This window comes from Leptidea sinapis, chromosome 15 (genome assembly GCF_905404315.1).
Source record: "Leptidea sinapis chromosome 15, ilLepSina1.1, whole genome shotgun sequence".
Classification (NCBI taxonomy): Eukaryota; Metazoa; Arthropoda; class Insecta; order Lepidoptera; family Pieridae; genus Leptidea; species Leptidea sinapis.
In genome coordinates, this window is record NC_066279.1 from 2,485,396 (window position 1) to 2,506,165 (window position 20,770).

Here is a 20,770-nt window from a genome sequence, read left to right on the forward strand (position 1 = left end):
TTGGTCTCGAATTACACTTCCAAACATGCATATTTACATGCAAACTTCTGATTTCTGACTGAAGAACTGGCAATTATGTCCACGCAATAAATTAAAAAAAAACCGATGCCACAGATAAGATAACCTAGTTTAAATTTTTTACTGTGTTGTACGTAGACTGACTCAGTCTACGGTGTTGTAGAACCCTGTGAAAGAAAAAAAATCCCCGAGTTAGTTCAGTGTTCTTGCTGCTAACCAATGATATTGTACCATAGAATAAATTATATTTATTTCGAGCCAATAGCAACATCGGACGAGCACGAAAGTAATTCGCTAATTTCTCTTTCATCCTTTTTAACTCACCAATAACATTCAGACAGATAATTTTTATGATAAATTGACAAGTGCATGGGATTGGGGCACCAATTTTTATCGACTTCGTTCATAATTCTTCTTTATTTATTTGGATCTTTCGAAAATACTTGTATACGAGTTGGTCGTATTTGCAGATTTTTTTACTGGAATAAAACTTTTATCAGTGAAACGTTAACGTGATAGTATCTAGCAGTGTTATCATATTACGATCTATGACTCTTGTGTTTACTTATCACGTCGAAATAAGCTAAATTGGTATTATCTAACATCAAAAAACTGTTGCGTGATACTAAAAATGATACCTGATAATGTGACATTGGTTGTAAAGGCTCCAAATCAGCAAGTTGAGGACCAAAATATCGAATGCGAGTCATCGTGGACTGTTCGTCAACTTAAAGGACATCTTTCAGAAGTTTATCCCAGTAAACCGGTAAGATTTAAAACACAATTTTGAATACTCCTGTACTTCCTGTGTAATGTATAATTGGATTGATTTGCTTGAAAGAAATATGAGCTATATTTTGATGCACAACATTTTGGAGAAATACTATGTGCTTAAAGTTTTGCCTGTTAACGAACATAATATTGGTTTAATTATATTTAAAATACCTAACACGTTAACATAAACGATTTACAATACACAATATTGGCTATGTACACAACAACAGAAGTTTTAAAAGTATATGTTTTAATCAATATATAAGTTGCCTCGCATACAAATGTATTGAAGAAAAATATAGGAATTATATTTAGAAACATGGTAGTTAAGATTTTAGTATTTATGAAGAGTAGCTTGCCTATATCTATTATGTTTTATTCAAATTTGAGTTACATATTGGGTTGAGATATACCAGAACAGCTTGTTTGGCATATTCTGAGGAGAGAAGAAGCAAAACTTTGGTATGATGAAATGAAGGAAAACTTAATTCACATTATAGACCATGTTAAACATTATAAAAATATTAGTGTTACAGAAGATGTACTGAGGATTAAAAAAGAAATAATGGTTTGTTGTTAAGTGGCTGATTAAATAAATTAAACTCAAATCTCAAATAATATTTATTCAAATAGGCTCAAATGAAACATTTTTGACATTTAATAACATTTTTCATAAATGCTGATTTTACCAATAATACTAAATGTTCAGAAAAAGTAGAGCCTGTGAGAAGAATATACATGAAACTGACTACCGAATCTATTTCCAACTAAATGTACATTATAATAGGGCTTCCAATCCCGCGGCCTGTATTCAATCTTGGCATTTGCAGGACTACAAATTTCAATCCCGCGGGATCTTGGTATTTGAGGGATCCCGCATATTGAAAATATGCACATTGTAAAACAATGAATTTATCAACTCCACATTTATTTACGTACATATTACTATTAAAATGAGATCAATCAAATTATACGGTTTTTTCACAAAAAAAACAATAACAAATTCTGAATAAAAACCAAATCAAAACAAAACAAATCATTTTCAAAAAATACACAAAGCAAAATTAAAAATCAAGCAAAAAAAAAACATTTTAAACTGATAAATTAGTACTTAATTTTTAAGTTTGTCAGCTTTTTATCTTAACTGAAAATGTTTGCGAAGGAAACACAACATGTCCAAACTGACATCTGCCAAACTACTGCGTATCTTAGACGCAATATAGCCTGCAGCAGAAAATGCCCTTTCTGATTCCACACTTGTGGGCGATATTCCTTTTAAGGGTTTGTACATGATTGAAAGATTCATGATTCAGGATGTATCAATAAACTTCATGAAAATACGAAAAAGTTAAAAACTTGAGTTATCAAGAATAATATGTCACGCAGCTTATCCTATTTTGCATCGCATGCACGCTTTTTTTTCAGTCCCGCAATTCCCGCGGATCCCCCTCCCGTAATCCCGCATCCCGCGGGATTGGAAAATGGCGCGGGATCCCGCAATACCGAGATCTCGGTATTGGAAGCCCTACATTATAATCAACTATAGTGAATACTATATATAAGTATTGATATGAATGACAATAAAAGCCTTTGTATTTTTTTAAGCCATTCTTAATAATTTTTATTATATTATACTAGCTGACCCAGCAAACATTGTATTGCCTATATTAAAATCGCGATACAAAAGTAACTGTTGATCGTAGATGGGTGAAAATTTGAAGTTGTGTGTATTTTTTAATGCTGACTCATAAACAAACAAATTTAAAAAAAAATGTAAAAAAAATTAAAAAAAAAATTCGTGTGCACCACCCTTAACATTTAGGGGGATGAAAAATTTCATGAGAATCGGTCAAGCCGTTTCGGAGGAGTACGGGAACGAACATTGTGACACGAGAATTTTATACATAAGATAATATAATAATTATTAATAATAGTTATAATAAAGTGTCTTTTCTCATTGTGCTCATAACTGTGCATAAAAGTGACAAAACACACTGAAACACCTTCTACTATATGGATGGATAATATATTAATATATAAAAATAATACAGTACAGTAAAAGCTCTTTATTCGCGGGGTATATGTTCCTTAAATATGCCGCGAATACAGAAACCGTGAATAAGGAATGGTAATTTATTTGGGGTTATAGGGGATATGTTCCTAGGTGACAAAATAAAAAACAATCATATAAAAAAACAATTTCATTGAAGCTTTTGACCACACTTATTAATTATTATCTTCAGGCTTAGGCAACATTTTAAAGAATTGTGTAATTTTTTCTTGCTTGGCAATTTTTAAAAGGTCCTTCAGTTCAGTGGTATCAGCAATTTGCCTCTTAAAAATAAGACTTCGTTCCATAGACGGATCAATTTTCATAAAGGAATCACATAGCTCATTTGCCATTTTTAAGCCTTCACTAGGATTTTTCAGAATTAAATGTCACATTTCCAGTGCTTGCTGAAGCCTCTTCTTCGATGGGCTGTGAATGTCACATTTCCTCCAAGTTGATTTCAGTCAAATCTTCATCTTCCGATTCATGCAACTCCTGAATGTCACTTGATTCTATCTGTTGGTACCCATCTCGTCCTATTCCATTCGCAATTTCGGCTCTATTGGAATTCTTTTTATTAATATGCATTTACTATATACCGATTACATCCGCGAATAAAGAAAACTTTAGCCGCGAATATAGGAATTGGGTCACAATTTTTTAATACGCGAATAGTGAAAACGCGAATGAAGGAATCGCGAATAAGGAGCTTTTACTGTATATGAAAGCTAAAACAAATCATTGGTTGCATATTATTATGTTTAAAGTAATAGGTGGGGAATAATCATAGTGGTAATGCTAATGCATAACATAAATAAAATTTGGCAAAAAAATAAGGATTGTAGTTGAATTCTTGTTTAAGAGCTAGCCAACACTATTATATTAAATAAAGGTTCATTACTTTTTACACAGTTTTCCCCCATTGATTGGCAATTAGAATGTTATCTACAGGTTATAAAAATACAATAAATGAATAGTTTCCAGCCAAACTATTAAATTTTAAAACTTTTTATTGATGTTATTCACATGTAACTGGAATTTTCTAAAGTTTTATTTCTGATCTAGCTACTGAGCTCTTTTGAATCTGTATTGGAAGGCCAAAATATATTCATGCCCCACTAGTTTGATGTTCAAATTTCTGTGGCAATCACAGTGTTCTTCGAGTAGCCTCAGTGCTTTGAGGTTGTATACATGTCGACAATTATCCAGAAATTTCTTATAAAATGGAGTGGATATTCATTGCTTCTTGTATGCATGCATAAGTACACACACCCTTTTTTTTCTTTCTAGTTTCTCTCTGGTGGCATCATCAGAAGGTTGCTCCCCATCATAATAATAATAATGAAATCATTTATATCAGGCATACTACTCAAATAAATTACAAATCAGATAAGCACTTACTGTCATTAACAGGAAATCCATAATTTCCATAGTTAGTTACAATATCCACTTATACCTATGTAAGTTTTTACCGCTAATCCTTAAGTCTAGCTTATACTACTTGCACCCTAGTGCTAACATGAGCCTAGCCAGAGGGAACTGTCTAGCTGAAATGCGAACGGAGGGTGTTAGTGCTACCTACTAGTAAGTGTACTCATCATGGACATTACACTTTAGCGCATAATCACATGTAAAATGGTCCATGTAAGTATCCGCAAACATTGCTGACACGCTGCAGCTTCCCCAAAACTGCTCTCAGCACATTGTTATACTGAAAACATAATGCTGTAACTTCTCTGTGTGTAGTTAACCCACAGACTGCACATAATAAAAAACTAATAGTATGCCATGCAAATCTGTGAGCCTACATGTTGCCTCTGACTGACAGCGCCCTACGCTCCTGTTCCATGTCACTGTCGTCATTCAGACGTTCGGTCACTAAGTATCGAAGATACCTGAACTCAGATACTTGTTTCAGAGGGGCCCCACACAGATGTACAGTATGATAGGATGTGAGTTTTTTGTTCTTCCACCTGAAAATAAGAAACTCACTCTTTGTTGAGTTGTAAATGAGTCCATGTTCCTCAGCATATTCTTCACATAGGCGCAGCAACTTATTAAAACCACAAATCGAAGGATTCAATAGAACCATATCATCTGCATAGCTTATATTGTTTATTCTGTATATTTACCTTACCAGTACTCTAACAATGACTGTAGTTCAGGTCTTAGATAATGTAGATAAAACTAAATAAAATATATGATGTATTACCATGCAAACTTCCACCAAAAATGGTTTGAACGAGATCTAGTAAGTAGTTTTTTTTTAATATGTATAAATGATGGGAGCTCATTTGCACTGTATGATTTAGAGCAAAGATTTTTTGCCTTTTCCATTTAAATAATTTAATATCATTTTCCTTTCAATATAACTTTTATATTATGTTACTTGCCGCTTTTTACTTCTAGTTAATGAATTGAAAACCCAATTTCTTGCGACAGTTTATATTATTCTTGATAATATGTTTAGTAAGTAAATGCCACTTAAATTGAACAATGTATTTTTAAATGTTATCATGTTGTATGTAACCTTCAAGTGTCGCAAATATACAAAATACATTGAACATATCAAACAAATAGTTGGTGTTTGCTGATAAGTAGAAAATAATCAAACAATTTCTCTAGAGTTATTTATCGTCTAGTTACTGCCACTGTTGTCGAGAGAGATTAATTTCAGATAGGCCAATTTTTATATATAATATCTCTCTAGCGCTGATGATGATTTCTAGGTTTTTTTTTGTATATTTATACTTTTTCCCCCTCATTCATAATAGTCTGCTAACCTAAAGCATTGCTAATTCTCACACTGTCTTCTTCTATTGACCTAAGTTAGATTGAGAAAAAACACTCCTAAGCGGCTGTTTAAAGTTAGCGGACCATTATGATAAGGGGGTTTATCTATTAGTGCAAAACGTTTATAGTGCTATACTCATTGTGCCAGATACTTTAGTCAGGCTGAAATATTAATATCACAACCGATCATATATTATCACACATTAATATCACAGCCAAACAATAACTCGATTTAAAACACAAATTCTTTTATCCCGACGAAAAATTTGATATCATTTCTCCGAACAAAATTCTCAATGACAGTAACTGCATGAAATGTGGCCGTAGTGACATGAGTTTACCTAACGCACGAAATTTCATATAAAATCCGAAAGTTAAAGGCCAAGGTTTCGATCCTTACTAGACTTTCGAGTACAGGATTCCCGGGATTAATCACCCTAATTAGCACGTTCCCTGTGGCGCTTCTTCTGCATCCAAATCGGATATCTGATCGGCTTATATTAGTGTAAGTGTGTGCGTGGGGCCATGTATTAACACGGTAACTGGCTTGTTTTGATGCTTCACTGTTATGTAGGTGACACGGAGTCCTTCCTTTTTTACTCGTCCGTGCTCCAACCCAATTGTTGCCGCAAAACAGGAATGCCCACGCTAAGCTTCTGTTCTGTATTTATCATTATTAAAAAAAAAACTTATATTTGCAATAATATAATATACTAAGTAGGTACGGCAACTGTATAATAAGATTACACAATTTCTTTTGTGTACGGATGCTGTCAATAGGTCGACTATTATTACCACATGAGTAAATAAAACAGGTAATTATTAATAAGTACTTAGTTATACATGATTTGACTTGTAAGTGATCAGTGCGTAAAATTTGTAATGAAAATATTTGTATCAAGTCACGAGCCAAAAAACAAGGCTAATATAATAAGTATATATACAAAAATAGGAGCAATAATAAATACTATAATATAATGAAACTTAATTTACGTACGTAAGTGTTATTGTGGGACATACATATTATGATGGCGCAAAAGTGTTTCGATGTATTCATAATTTAATATTTTGAAGTTTTGCTAGAGTTCGTATTAGAGGTGTTAATTACTAAAATGTACTACAAGGTATGGAACACTTCATTCCATCCCGAGGAGGTGCCTATCGGTGGCAGGTCAAAACCTCCTTTTGACCGCTTCTGCAAAATGGCCTCTCGCCGAAAGCAGGAGTGCTATCAGGCTTGGGTCAATGCGATGGTGTCTAAGGATGAGATTTCCAGCTATCTTTAAAAACACTACAATCATGCCTCCAGGTGCTTAAAATGAGTTATTCCTGACGCGCAGTCAAAGCACAATTGGCGACAAAGACACTTGCACGCCTTCTCTCGGGAACTCTGGTCACTCGCCAAGACTACTCAGGGACGTTGACTCGCTGGCCCATGGCAGAAGCTCGAAAGAGAAAGCTGATCTCTGTGCACCACTACCGCATATTATAGCATATACATGCTGTAGATAATGTTCCGGCATGGCGCCGTGCTTAAGGCGCTTTTCATCTTGGATATTCATAAATCCATTTTCTCCAAAGTTTGTGCGTTCACTGCTAAAAGATTCCAGATCACTCCTCTAACTGCCACAGCCTGTATCGGCATACTTGGCTTCGCTATATCGAGCGACGCGGAAGTTCAGTTCCGTGGTCACTTGTAAGAGAAGGCCAAACTGGCCTCTAAAAAGCTTGGTGTACTCAGTCAGGCGAAACAGTATTTCACTATAAGTAAGACTTTTACTCGGAAAAGCATAATATTGCACAGGAAATTAGTACATAAGTGATAAGACTGTTTGTTCAGGCGAATAATGATATCATTAATAACTCTTTTCCATATTATATTATTAATAAATGATTGTTTGATATAGTATATTTATATGTTTATTATTTTTTATTTAGTGTTTGTTTTTGTTAACCTTTACTTTATGTAAATATTATTGTTAACACAAATAAGATAATTATATTAGTTTCATTATAATAATTTTAAAAGAACAATTGTTGAGCTATTCTTCTCAATGGAGCTTTACAAATCGGTGTGGTAGTGTAAAAAAATTAATTGACGATTCGAATTTGTTTTTATAAACCTTTTTGTATTAAAATATTTAACCTTGATAGTACGAATTCCATCGGTATGGCTTGATCAGTTTTTATACAGTTTTTTGTCTTAGGTAAAATATACGTCAAGATAGAGTCTCTTTCTGTTAGACAACCGAAGAAAAGAGAAAACAGGCCAGGTTCAATACTTAAGTTTGCGTGACGAGCTACGTCTTACACTCGCGATTTGTATGACACTTAAGCTTATAATGCCTACTACTCGGCTAAGTCGAGTTAGCAAGTCTTGTGGGGCGATGTATATGCTTTTACAACAGGATCCCAGAAAATTTTCAAAGCAAAAGTATTACGTTATTCAAAAGAATTGTTAAAAAACGTTTGTGTGGTAAAGGTTACTATAGCATAAATTACTTTCTTAATGATACCACAGATTGAGAATGGAGCGACCGCCCTCAGGCTTAATAAGTTTAATTGTACAATGTTACTTTGTAAATATTACTTTAATTGTAAAACATATTTTTGATACAAAAAAAGCCCGCTGAGTTTGTTGCGCCCATTCTGACTTTCAATAAGTGATTTCACATCATATTTTGAATAAAAATATTTGAATGTGAATTTACAGAAAACGGACGAACAAAAGATAATCTATAGCGGGCAGCTGTTGGACGACAACGCGGTGCTAAAAGACGTCCTGAGGAGCTATGAGTGTCAGACTCACACGATGCATTTAGTGTGCACGCCCAAGAACAAGATGGAGGCCCAACAGAGGGAGGGCCTGCGGCAGAGGCGGCCGCAGCCCGAGACCGTGTCCCGGCCGGAGACGAGGCAGAACGATCAGAACCACACAGTGGAGCTCCAGAACTATCTCAGCTCGTTTGCGAACACCTACGGAAGGGTGCCGCCGTATCCGACATACATAAATGACAGGTATTTTAAGTTATTTCCCTCACTTCTTGGAATATAGTATCCAAATTAATATTTTGTCAAATTCAAATATACTTTATTCATGTAGGTCACGGAAAAGACACTTATGAATGTCAAAAAAAAAATATTGTTTCTTATTGATTTTACCGCTACTTCGTAAAGGGTTGAGCTAATGAGAAGAAGTAGCAAGATTTACATTTTAATTGTTTTACAAATCATTTCAATTACAATATAGTGACGCAACAAAAATACTCAAATGTCAGAAATTGAAAGGCTTACACTCGTGTAAGCCTTTAAGTCAAAAAATAGTTATTGAGTATAGTAGATGCATCAATCCACACATACCGTAAATAAATAGAGGCATTATATGAGCATTCCATGAAATAAAATATGTATTAACTTTAACGGAAATAATAATAATATAAAACACATCAAGCAGACTCCCGGTAACAAGATCATCCAGCCACCACTGCCGCCAATATAACTGTTCTTACACAGCGTTATATAAATTCGAATTTGAAAGAGCTTACAGTTTTGTTTTTATATAAGAGGGGGTAAACCGTAAACGGACAAGAGGCTCACAGGATGGGAGTAGTGAGGCATCCGCCCATGGACATCCTCAACAACAGGTGTCAAGAGATTTGTTGCTTAAGGTTGGAGCATGCTCTTTTCTTGACGGTCCCTTACGGTTCCCAATATACTATCTACAGATAGAGATAAATCAAAAAAGCTGTCAGTAATCTGAAGCTGTCCCAATATACCCGATAAGTCATTCTTATCGCCTTATATTGGGACGCGTGAATTGCAATTTCTATACAAACTTTATATCGCTCGTAAGCTATACGTTGTATACCATTGACAGACAGCGTGCACGGATAAGGTGATTTACCGTTGATAAGTTTATTGGGACAGAAAAGTCAACTATAGTTACGATTTTTATCTCAAGTAAGAGATAGACTGAATATTGGGAACGGCCGTAAGTCGTATAGGGAAAACAACAGCCGGTAATTGATTCCACAAAGTTGCTGTGTGATTATTATTAATTTATCTATTCAATTCTCAGTGTTGCTAGCGATAAATTTACAATTGCCAAAATGAAAAAAAAAAAACCTTTAAAATAATTACGCAGCTGTAACTTGTATTTTGTCCACCTTAACAGATAAGTTGGGGGCACTTTACAAGTAATTGATCACTGCTGCTCATGTTCTCTTCTAGAGTTTTTGAATGACAGTTTTTTTTTTAATTACCGAAGTGGAGTCGTTCTTTGAAAACCGCACTGTTTAGGATGGTCACATCTAGATGGTGACAATCATATGTATGTCTGCGGTGTGATATGATTTCTATGGCAGGAATCGGTTCTGACAGCCTTTCGCAACATTTGTTATTTATCTTTTTTCGATTGTTACTCCTACGTCACCAGTGGGAGGCTCCTTTGCACAGGATGCCGGCTAGATTATGGTTACCACAACGGCGCTTATTTCTGCCGCGAAGCAGTAATGTGTAAGCATTACTGTGTTTCGCTCTGAAGGGTGCCTTAGCTAGTGAAATTACTGGGCAAATGAGACTTGAAAACTTATGTCTCAAGCTGACGAGTGCAGTTGTTGTGCCGCTTAGAATTATTGGGGTTTTTCAAGAATTTTGAGCGGCACTGAACGTCCTGCTCGTCCCTTATTTTCATAAAATAAATATAAAAAATTGTTAACCGTCGCGGCCCGGATCGGTCAGCTTATTGCCAATTATTCTCAGCACTTTTAAGGTCCGAAATTCTATAATATAAAAATGTCTATAAAATTTATGCCGCGATACCATGTTATGCTTATTTTTCTAAATACATAAGTAACAATTCTATTACCTATTTACCGTACCTGTATATGGCAAAAAAGAAAATATGAGAATGAAACCGCAGAGCATAACTAGTCGATAGATGCGCTCATTTTATTGTTTTGATGCCCGCAGCAATAATTAATTAATTATTCACATAACTGGTTCATTGCTTCTTACAACAAGTTTGACCTAGGTATGTATCTATTATAACGGATTTCGCAAACCTAAAATCACGCCTAAATACAATGACGTTCTATACATATGGACATATCATTCGCAGTCTGATAACGGAACGGCAAAAGTGTGCTTAAAGACAATGTAGGCACACTTTTGCTCACTTTTTTCCATACGATGGAACCAATAATTGAAGCAACCATTCCATTCGGAAGTTGGGGTTTCCAAAATGGCCGTTTTGTAGGCGTCCACAGGTTCTTCAGGTGATGAAAATCTCTGACCACGCAATTTATTCTTTATTTTAGGGAAAGTATAGAAATCATAAGGGCTTAGGTCGGGGCTGAAAGGCGGATGGTCTAATAATTCTATGTTTTCTTGCTCTAAAAACTCTTTTGTTCTGTGCGCGGTGTGAGAACTCGCATTTTCGTGATGGAGGATGATGCGGCGGTTGCAGTTCTCTTTACGGAGTTCAGAAACGACCTGTGGCAAACAAATGCTAGCATACAATTCTGCATTAACCGTTCTTTGTCCCTCAAGAGGAATAGTCGCAACATGGCCGATTTTGGATTTTTTTTGCAACACTCCGTGAACGAACAATTTTTGTTGGCTTTAACTCATTTTCGAACACCCAAACTCGTGACTGGTTTTTTGTTTCGGGTTCGTACGCGTATATCCAGGATTCGTCACCTAATGCGATATTGTATACAGCATTAGAGGATCCTGTGTGGAATCTTTCGAGAGTTCTGACGCACCAAGTAACGCGAGCCGCTTTTTGCTCTTCACAGAGCAAATGCGGTATCCATCGGGAAAACAACTTTTTTACACCTAATTGTTCATGTAAGATTATTTGTATTTGACTCATGCCAATGTCTAAAGTTGCCTGAATTTCGCAGTATGTCACATGTCGATCTTCCTCAATCAGCTTACGCACAGCATCAACGTTTTCTTTGGTGACTGCAGTTTTTGGACGACCTTGACGGGGATCATCACTGAGTTTGACACGTCCACGTTGAAATTCAGCAAACCAGCGATAAATTGTGGTTTTGGATGGGGCTGCATCGCCAAATGCAGAAATCACCTAGTCAACACACTGTTTTTGTGTTAAACCACTTCGAAAGTCATAATAAATCATCGCTCTAGAATTTTCTCGAGTCAATTCCATTTTCTCAACGACTAAACAAGTTTGACAAGACCTTATGACATGACCGAGAATCTTTTTTTAAATAAATAAATTGTATTCGATTTTTAAAAGATTTTAATATGACAGGAATATTGGAAATATGCCATTCCCGATACTTCTAGTGCAGCCTATGTAGGACAGATGAAAGGACACAATCAGTCGAAGCTTATTTTGGTGTCATTTGTGGCATGTGCCATATTTCGGCTTTGATTTTGAATAAGGTGCATTGTCTATAATCTATATGAATAGAACGCCATTGCCTAAATATATTATTTTCATTTTAACAATAATAGTATCACTTAATAATAATAAAATTAATTAATTGTATGAATTTAGAAGCAGGTACGATATTATTATCTACAACGTTAGTGGAAGACAGACAATAATAATACAATGACACATTAACGATCATAATGTTATCAGAGCGACAGATAATAGAGTTAGATGAATAGGTCATCATATTATGAGTCGATAAAAATAACAGTATACAATAATAAAACATAATTTAGCATTTGTGACACATAATAATTCTACCCAAGGCCTTGTCCTAAAACGAAATACAAAATACTCCTTCTATTTCACTTTCCTTCGGTAAACCTGTGCTTCCCGGGCATAAAAAGAATAGAGAAGTCCTTAGGGCATTTACTAATGGGAGGTTCCTTTGATTCCTGTGAATAGATAGGATGGTCACATCACAGATGGTGACAATCATATGTATGTCTGTGGTGTGTTATGATTTCTATGGCAGGAATCGGTTCTGTCAGGCTTTCGCAACATTTGTTATTTATCTTTTTTCGATTGTTACACAGGATTCCGACTAGATTATGAGTACCACAACGTCGCCTTTTTCTGCCGTGAAGCAAGTGTGTAAGAAGCAGCATTATTATGGTTCGGTTTGAAGGGCACCGTAGCTAGTGAAATTACTGCGAAACTGAGACTTGACAATCAAGATTACGCGCGCAATTGCAGTGCCGCTCAGAATTTTTGGGTTTTTCAAGAATCTTGCATTGCAATGGGCAGGGCGTATCTATTACCATGAGCTGAACGTCTTCTATTCCTTAAAGTCATAAAAAAACCGAACATACACACTCGTCCTCTTTCGTTCGTTACATGTGGGACCGCCATGAAACTACTATCACGGAGAGCGTGTATTGTTTTTAAGGGTGAGTGATCACTTAACATGTTTATAAAAACAATATAAACTACTATTGCCGTGATATTCACCCCAGAAAACAGACATGCACTCTATAAGGTCTCTGATAATGTGTTCTTATATCCGTATCATCCGCACGTGTCGCAAGAAATTCCTGCTGCAATATTCTCAGTCTGATATAAGGGACCGCCGAGCTCCGAATATAGTTACCCGACTATCATCTGAACTATGTGTTATTGCGGATGTCAGGGGGCGGGTAATTTTACTTCCCACCCCACTTGCTCGTTTGCCCCCTTTATTATAAATAATCTCTGGATTTATGCCTGAATAATTTTATCTAAAGTCCGGACGCTAAGCAGGAAGAATTTCGTACGTTCACCTGTTATTACCTGTCCCTGTTACTCCTGCGTTTATATAATGCTTCTCGAGCAGGACGCATTATATTAACCTTAAAAAGGGAATTCGTCAATACACATTGGAATCTTCATTCGCAATGTTTTATTGCCTGTTATTATGTTTTATGCCACAGTGGCTAGGAAACCTTTTATATATACGAATGTTTCTGACATTACTTCAATGTTGTACTCGCAGGTTGCCCATACCGACCGATCCGGCGTTGATGGCCAATCACATGATGATGATGCAGCAGGCGTACATGCAGTATATGCAGCAGTATGCACAATTGTAAGTATAGTAAATATCAACAATTCATACACGACCAGTTTCAGTAGTCTTTAAGAATGCCTTTGCCGTTTTCTTGATAAAAACTGGGAATAACTGAAATATATACAGTGTGGAGCTACAATGGCGAATGACAAATGAAAACAAGAAAGCAACTTAAATTTAGTCACCTAAATATATTAATTATCCATAATATCATTTCGGAACATCCTGTAAATCTAGTAACCGCGAGCTAGCGTAGCCTTTACTTCGTGCTGTTTTATGCCTATGATGATTAAAATGTATAATCTCTTTCTTTGAAAATGTCAAAATTTCAACTATTTACTTTAATTTTTAAATATTTTTTTATGGTTAAGGTGAAGTAGCTCTACTCGTGTATTCATTTAATGTCGCCATTTTGGCGCTACGCTGTATAGACTTGTATAGGCACCGAAATCGCATTGGAATATCCAGACACTCAGAAAGGGTTCCGAATGGTGTAGTAACACCAAGACCAATGGGCATCTCAAGTTATGGGAACAAGTAGTATAATGGGCATGAAGAACTAGTGGGGTAAGGATAATAACTTGAATAAGTTCTAACGGAGCCAAGTGTCTGCTCAATCCTGTAACCGTTATTTTATATATTTTGGTTTGAACTTACAAAAAGGTTAAAAATAATGATTATTTGAAGTGAAACTTCTTTAAAATCGTTGTGATTTGTAACTCGATGAAACGAAAAAGCGAGACGATAATGACACAAACAGGTAAAATGTATAGTATTCAGCCGGCGAGAGAATGAGGTAATGGAATGAGGAATGTATTCTACATTACACATTTTTGGTCTCCTCTTTGTGCGATGCTTCGAAGCGTCCCCACTATCGCCTACATATATGTTTACGCCTTGTGTAATGAGATAGTTACACACACGGACTGACATACACCACTTACACAATCACAAACACACTCCACAAACAGACACAAACACAAACATTTACACTACTTACATACATACAAACATACATACAATCATAAACACATACATACATTACACAAAACATCACCACACTTGCCGGCGAGTGTGTTCTTCTCATCTTTTCATCTTCATCTTCATTCTCTCTCCTTCCCACAAGCACACAGCCGGTCCGAGGTTCGAGTCTCCTTAGGAGACGCCCCGCAACTGTTGTTGCGTAGTCTTTGCGGCCTCCACGGTCCATGTCCTATGTCGCTGTAAACCCAGGGCTAACAGCACAGAGGAGGTTTTAGTCGGTATGGGGTGTCCGCTTACGCGGACACTCGAGTCCGACATATTACGCCCCGTTTCGGGCCGTAAATACGTAACTGTATTTCCTCGTCTCAAAAAAAAATGAGATAGTCAGTATATCTATATCTTGCTCTAGGTCCGACCGTTCTTAGTATGTCTTTTTGCGCATGCTTATTAGAAAGCTTTAGTAAGCAAACATGTTGATTGTTGACGCATTATTATTTGTGTGAATATTTTCATCTATTTAAATTAATTTTACAATTATGCCATAAACTATTGCTGAAAGGAATCGTGAACATCGGCAAAAAAATATTTAAACAAACCGCAAAAAGTACTACTGAACGTGTTCGAGAATTTCGTGCACGTCATAAAAAGTTATTAATATAGTTGTTTATATATTAAAATATTAAATAATCTTTAAGCTTGGTGAAAAATAGCAAACCTTTCATTTATCGTGATACTCTTATGGCCGTTTTCAATAACTTATCTATCCTAAGTTTAACTTACTAGAGGTAGACAAATCTATCCTTTGACGCTTACTTACATTTCAATAACCTATCGACATAAAGCATTGGACTATAACTATATTGGACATAACTATGGATAGATAAGATCTTGTCATTAAACGGTGACAGCAATGTATCCGTAAGTTAAATAAAGGATAGATAGGTTATTGAAACCGGCCGTATATCCATCTCAATCTCTCGTAGCCTACTTCTGATTAAAAATACTCATTGGAAATGATGTAATATGATTTGTTTTCAATAATCCTTATTCTTTTTTTTTATGTATTTATAAATATACAGTTTACATGAAGTGACCGTTTATTTTTTTCAATACTTTTAAATGAAGTATTTTTAATCAGGAACTTTTCAAAAGATTCACTTACACACACTATTTTTTTAAACTAATATTCGATCTCCTTACAATACAGTTAACATCATAATGATTGTCTGCAGATACCAACCACAGCCGCAGCCGGCCGCTCCCCCACAGACCCCTCCCCCCGCGCCGCCGCAAGCCCCGCCCCGCGACGAGGAGGCCGCTGATTGGCTGGACCACGTGTACGCCGCGTCGCGGGTGGCTGTGCTTGTGTCGCTCCTGTACCTGTACGGCAGCCCGGCGCGGTTGTTACTTGTTATTATACTGGTCGCCGCAGGCTACCTGTAAGTTTATCTTAAGTTTTTTTTTAATATTTACTTAATTAATTTTATTATAGCACTGATTTTACGAGGGAGGGTCAATGCGTGACCTAGGGCACCGATACACGCGAGTAAGGGATTCGTACTATCAGCCGAGTGATACCCACATACATAATATTGTTATTAAAATAATACGTTTATAAAAACCGCCTTCAAAAACTAAATGTTAACACGAGGAACAAACATAGACTTGTTATGCCCACTACTCGGTAAAGTGAATCTTTTATTGGGCGATGTATATGATTCTACAATATGATCCCAGAAAATGTACAAAACAAATGTGGTACGAAATTTAAAAGAATTGTTAAAAATTGTGATCTATTTTCAGACACCAAATTGGCTTCTTCCGCGATCTGCTCCTAAACCAAAACAACCAACGCATCGAGAACCGACAGCCAAACCCCGCGCAGCCCCAGCCGGACCGACAGCCGCATGCCCCCGAGACACCCCAAGCCCCCGAAACCCCTCAAACACCCCAAACCCCAGGTAACGCCCAGAACGACGATCAATCCCTGCTAGCCGTAACATGGACTATTTTCACAACGTTCTTCGCTTCATTAATACCTGAGGCGAACTAGAATTATTGTTGTATAGTTAATATTAGTGCATAGAGCTCCTATACTGTAAAAATATTTGGATTCCATTCCAATGATACCGAGGAAATGGAAAAAATACCGCCATATTAAATGTATGAAATATAATCCAAATGTATAGAATAGCTATGTTGATAAAAATGTAATATTTGTTAAGTTTTCTTTTGGGTAATGTTCAAACTAAAGCGTTTCCATACTGACACAGCAAATTTATATCTCAGTGGTGCAGCAGAAAGAATTTCGGACATTGACCTTTGATCCTTAAAGTCATGCAATAGATAGGGTCAATGTCCCAAATGTTGTCTACTTCGCGACCCAAGTATATCACTTAAATTGTAGGTGGCAAATGGATTATTAGTACTAAATACATTTCCGTGCGTCTCTTGCCAAGTAGTAGATCATGGAAATCCGGATGAATTTGTATATTATTCAGTATGGCGATGCTGTTAGTTTTTTTTATATCATACACACACTTACCCAGTGATTCATACAAAATGTATGACTCGCGCGGATAAATAACAGATAAAATACGTCACCGGCTTGATTGTAAAAATTGCGAAATTTGTGCAGTGTAAATAGATAATTATACATAAAATCCTTATATGCCGACGGTACAGTATAAACACTAAACAGTCGCCATTTTTTATCCGCACGACAAGTACAAATAATTCGAAACAATATTAGTTTTTATACGACACGCGGTAACGTGCTCAGATAAATGCAAATTATATTTTCACCTAGGGTCGCTTAGACTGTTTAACCAAATATTATGTAAATAAATTATTATTTTAATGCTTAGCGATTTATGTTAGTAATTGTATATAACTTGTGTGGGTTTTGTGTTTTAGTGTTAATCACAACATCAACGGGCGCTTCCATGTATGTAAATACTTTTGAAATATATATATTTTACAATTAACCACGTGTCTGTTACAAAAGAATCACTTGATGCATATATTTTGCGGCATTTTAACTCGTTCCCTTTAGCTAAATACGGATTTCCGCTTCGGAAACAATATGACAGCAAATCATTTGTTTGAGACTTTGTGCGTTTCTTATTATTATTTAAAAATAGATTTTGTATCTTGACCAAAGCCAATTGCATACTACACGTTTCTCTAGCATGTATATTATTACCGCCAAATGAGCAAGTAAACATATTACCATGCTGCAACTCAATGATGCTGTCATATATGAAAATGGAATATTTTGAAATTATTGATAGTAATATGGATATGATGAATATTTGGCTAAAAAAATTCATTTAAATTTGAATTTAAAGTCATTATAGCAATAACGTTCTATACACATATATGGACATTGGACATATCATTCGCAGTCTGATAGCTGAACGGCAAAATTGTGCTGCATTTAGTGCTCGACCGACGGTCAGCGCTGACGTCGGTCGAGCGTTGCTATATAACTATGAAAACATATGAACGCTGATGAATTGCTACACGCGTAGCAACTACTACGTCGCGTCGAAAACCGTTGGTCGGCTGACGCGCTATGGCTATAAATAAGTGCGAATTGCGATCAGTGCCACGCCGGTGTGTAACTATATGACTTGATTAGTCCATATGTATAGAACGCATTAGTCCTATTAAAGTTAAGCGCCCGTTGATATATTAAAAAAGTTGTGTACTGTTAGTTGTAATAAATATTATCTAATTGGTACAGAAATTTGTAAATTTGAAAAGCCATTGTCAATATTATAAATCTTCGTTCATACCAACATGCGAATTGGCGTTTAGATTTTAACTGTGATAAATTCATGGATTTTATTTTAAGTAGGTTCATAGTAACTCTGGGAATCGAGAAAGGATGGTAAAAGGTTGTTTTGTGGGGGTCGAATATTACGGGTGATCGAAATAATTATTTATATATTGCTTTTTAAGGTGGTTTCACTTCGTTTAAAAAATATTCATTTTTTTAAGGAGTTGTTCCAAAATGGGTCCTATCTTTGTACGTTTACTAGATATATTACCTAATTAATATTATTATCTTAGGTAATTTATACGTCTAGATAGAGTCTCTTGACAACCGATCAAAACAGGCCAGCAATATTAGTGTAGTGTGCGTGACAAGCTACGTCTTACACTCACGTTTTGACACTTTGTGTTAGTGTGCGTCAAAAGCTCAAAATTTAGAGGTTAATTCTAAATACAATTACTTTCGAAGCTTTCACAGCTGTCATAGCCTATATGATCTAAGATTTGTCAGGCTCAGAACAGTTAGACGTGACAGTGACAACTGACATATACCTTCACGCCATATTGAAATCATTGCAAATGTTGCCTTGATTTATTTTATATTTAACAAATTTTGTACACAGAAACTCTGCGTATTTTAGTGCAATTTCGGGTCATTATTATTCAATTTCAAGCTGATCTTTCTAGTGCCCGCCGTACAAGGTCGTGGCTAGGGTCAATAGTATTCTGGAACAACTTCTTTGTGTTTCGCCGCAGAACCTTGCGCCGATGCGGTTATAGGTACCATCAACATATTCATTTCGTTATTGTATTATATCAAATACATAATCTTGTTTTCAAGATGTGTAGAAAATGAATATTTACTTTGAAAAACCCATCAGTTAATGTTAAATGAAATTTTTATTTGCGGTAGAATGTATTCTGTATGTAACATATTATGTAATTGTAACAGCACTGTTGATTTTCCAACTTCATGAAGTCAAAAGATGAAATTTGTGACGCATCGTCGTTGATGAGAGGTTTTTCATTTGTATTCTTGTTCATGGACTATTGCTAAGCAGTTTTAACGTATATCATAATAGATATAGAGTGCTGCTGTGAGATCTTCGATGGTCGCTCTCATTTTGAGGCAGAGTCGTTTTATGTCTTTTTGACTGACACATTCATGAATCACCCATGAGTTACAAATTAAATTTTTTGACGGTCTACTATCGTTTAATGTATGTTTTCATTAATGCGTGCTAGAAAAATTGCATAGTAGAAATAGCCAAATTAAATGACATATCGTAATTCATTTCGAAAAAGTTTGCTAAATATATTGTAACCATTTTGCGGTTTCGTGTTACATTTCTATAATCTATATGTGATTAAGTAAGTTCACAAAATAGTCTATTAAATACAGAATAATTAATTAACACCGAATACGAAATTATAATAATAATTATCCCCGAATGCTACCACTCGGATCTATTAGTAATTATAAGTTGTTTTATCTTTATAATTCCAGATGGAGAAAAGGCATTATAAAACTAAATAAAAGATCCCACAATATGAGGCCTGAAATAACTTTACATCTATTCTTATGTAATAAAATTATATTTTTCATAACAATGTATAAACTTCATACAAAGATCATAAGCATTTTTAGCGTAAGTTTATTAAATTAAAAGCATGCAGTTTTGAATCGTTATGTACTGTGATAAGGCATACTTTTGATTGCTAAATAAACATTTTTGAAATTTCTTGTTAGTTCATTTGACACTAAGTACCTGATTCTAAGTTTTAATAAAATAATACTCATTTTATTTTATGATTTAAATCAATTATTCCATAACTTCCAGTTGAAAAGATATGCTTGAGACCTGAGAAGAAAGAAATGCCAGAAACTCAGTGAGCCCGTTTTTTTTTTCATTTAAATTTCATTACAATAAAATTTACTAATTAAATAGCCTAAGGGAGACTGCTATAGGTCGCCCGCTTGGATTCCTTTGTTCTAGACGAAACTATCCAAAGTCACGCATGGCGAGTGTAGGTACCTGTTATTACATTTGGCTTGGCACAACTTCAAACCTATCTGTAAACTACAGTAGGATTTTTCTAGATTACATCAGGTAAACTATAAGTTTCGCTGCTTTTTATTGTCATATATTAAATATAATTTTTTTTGAGTAGGTATGGGTGGGTTGGCCTAAACAAGGTGCCGCGCGCCTTAAAAAATATATATCCGAAAAAACAGGAACGGGAAAAATTAATCAACTCCGAAATAATGTTCATAAAATGAAAAGTACTGGGTCAAACTATGTCAAATTTTTATGGGATCAAATGGCAAACGTTTCGCATCTAAATAAAAATGAATCAT

At 35.5% G+C, this 20,770-nt stretch overlaps 1 protein-coding gene across 1 annotated transcript; it reads left to right on the top strand.

The window, feature by feature from the left end:
- Window positions 1-369: 369 nt before the first annotated feature.
- On the top strand, window positions 370-20,153 carry LOC126968416 (homocysteine-responsive endoplasmic reticulum-resident ubiquitin-like domain member 2 protein). Its single transcript, XM_050813438.1, has 5 exons — window positions 370-784; window positions 8,349-8,653; window positions 13,573-13,665; window positions 15,864-16,070; window positions 16,435-20,153. The coding sequence occupies exons 1-5, from the start codon at window positions 650-652 to the stop codon at window positions 16,682-16,684; spliced, it is 990 nt and encodes a 329-aa protein (XP_050669395.1). The 5' UTR covers window positions 370-649; the 3' UTR covers window positions 16,685-20,153.
- The last annotated feature ends 617 nt before the right edge of the window (window positions 20,154-20,770 follow it).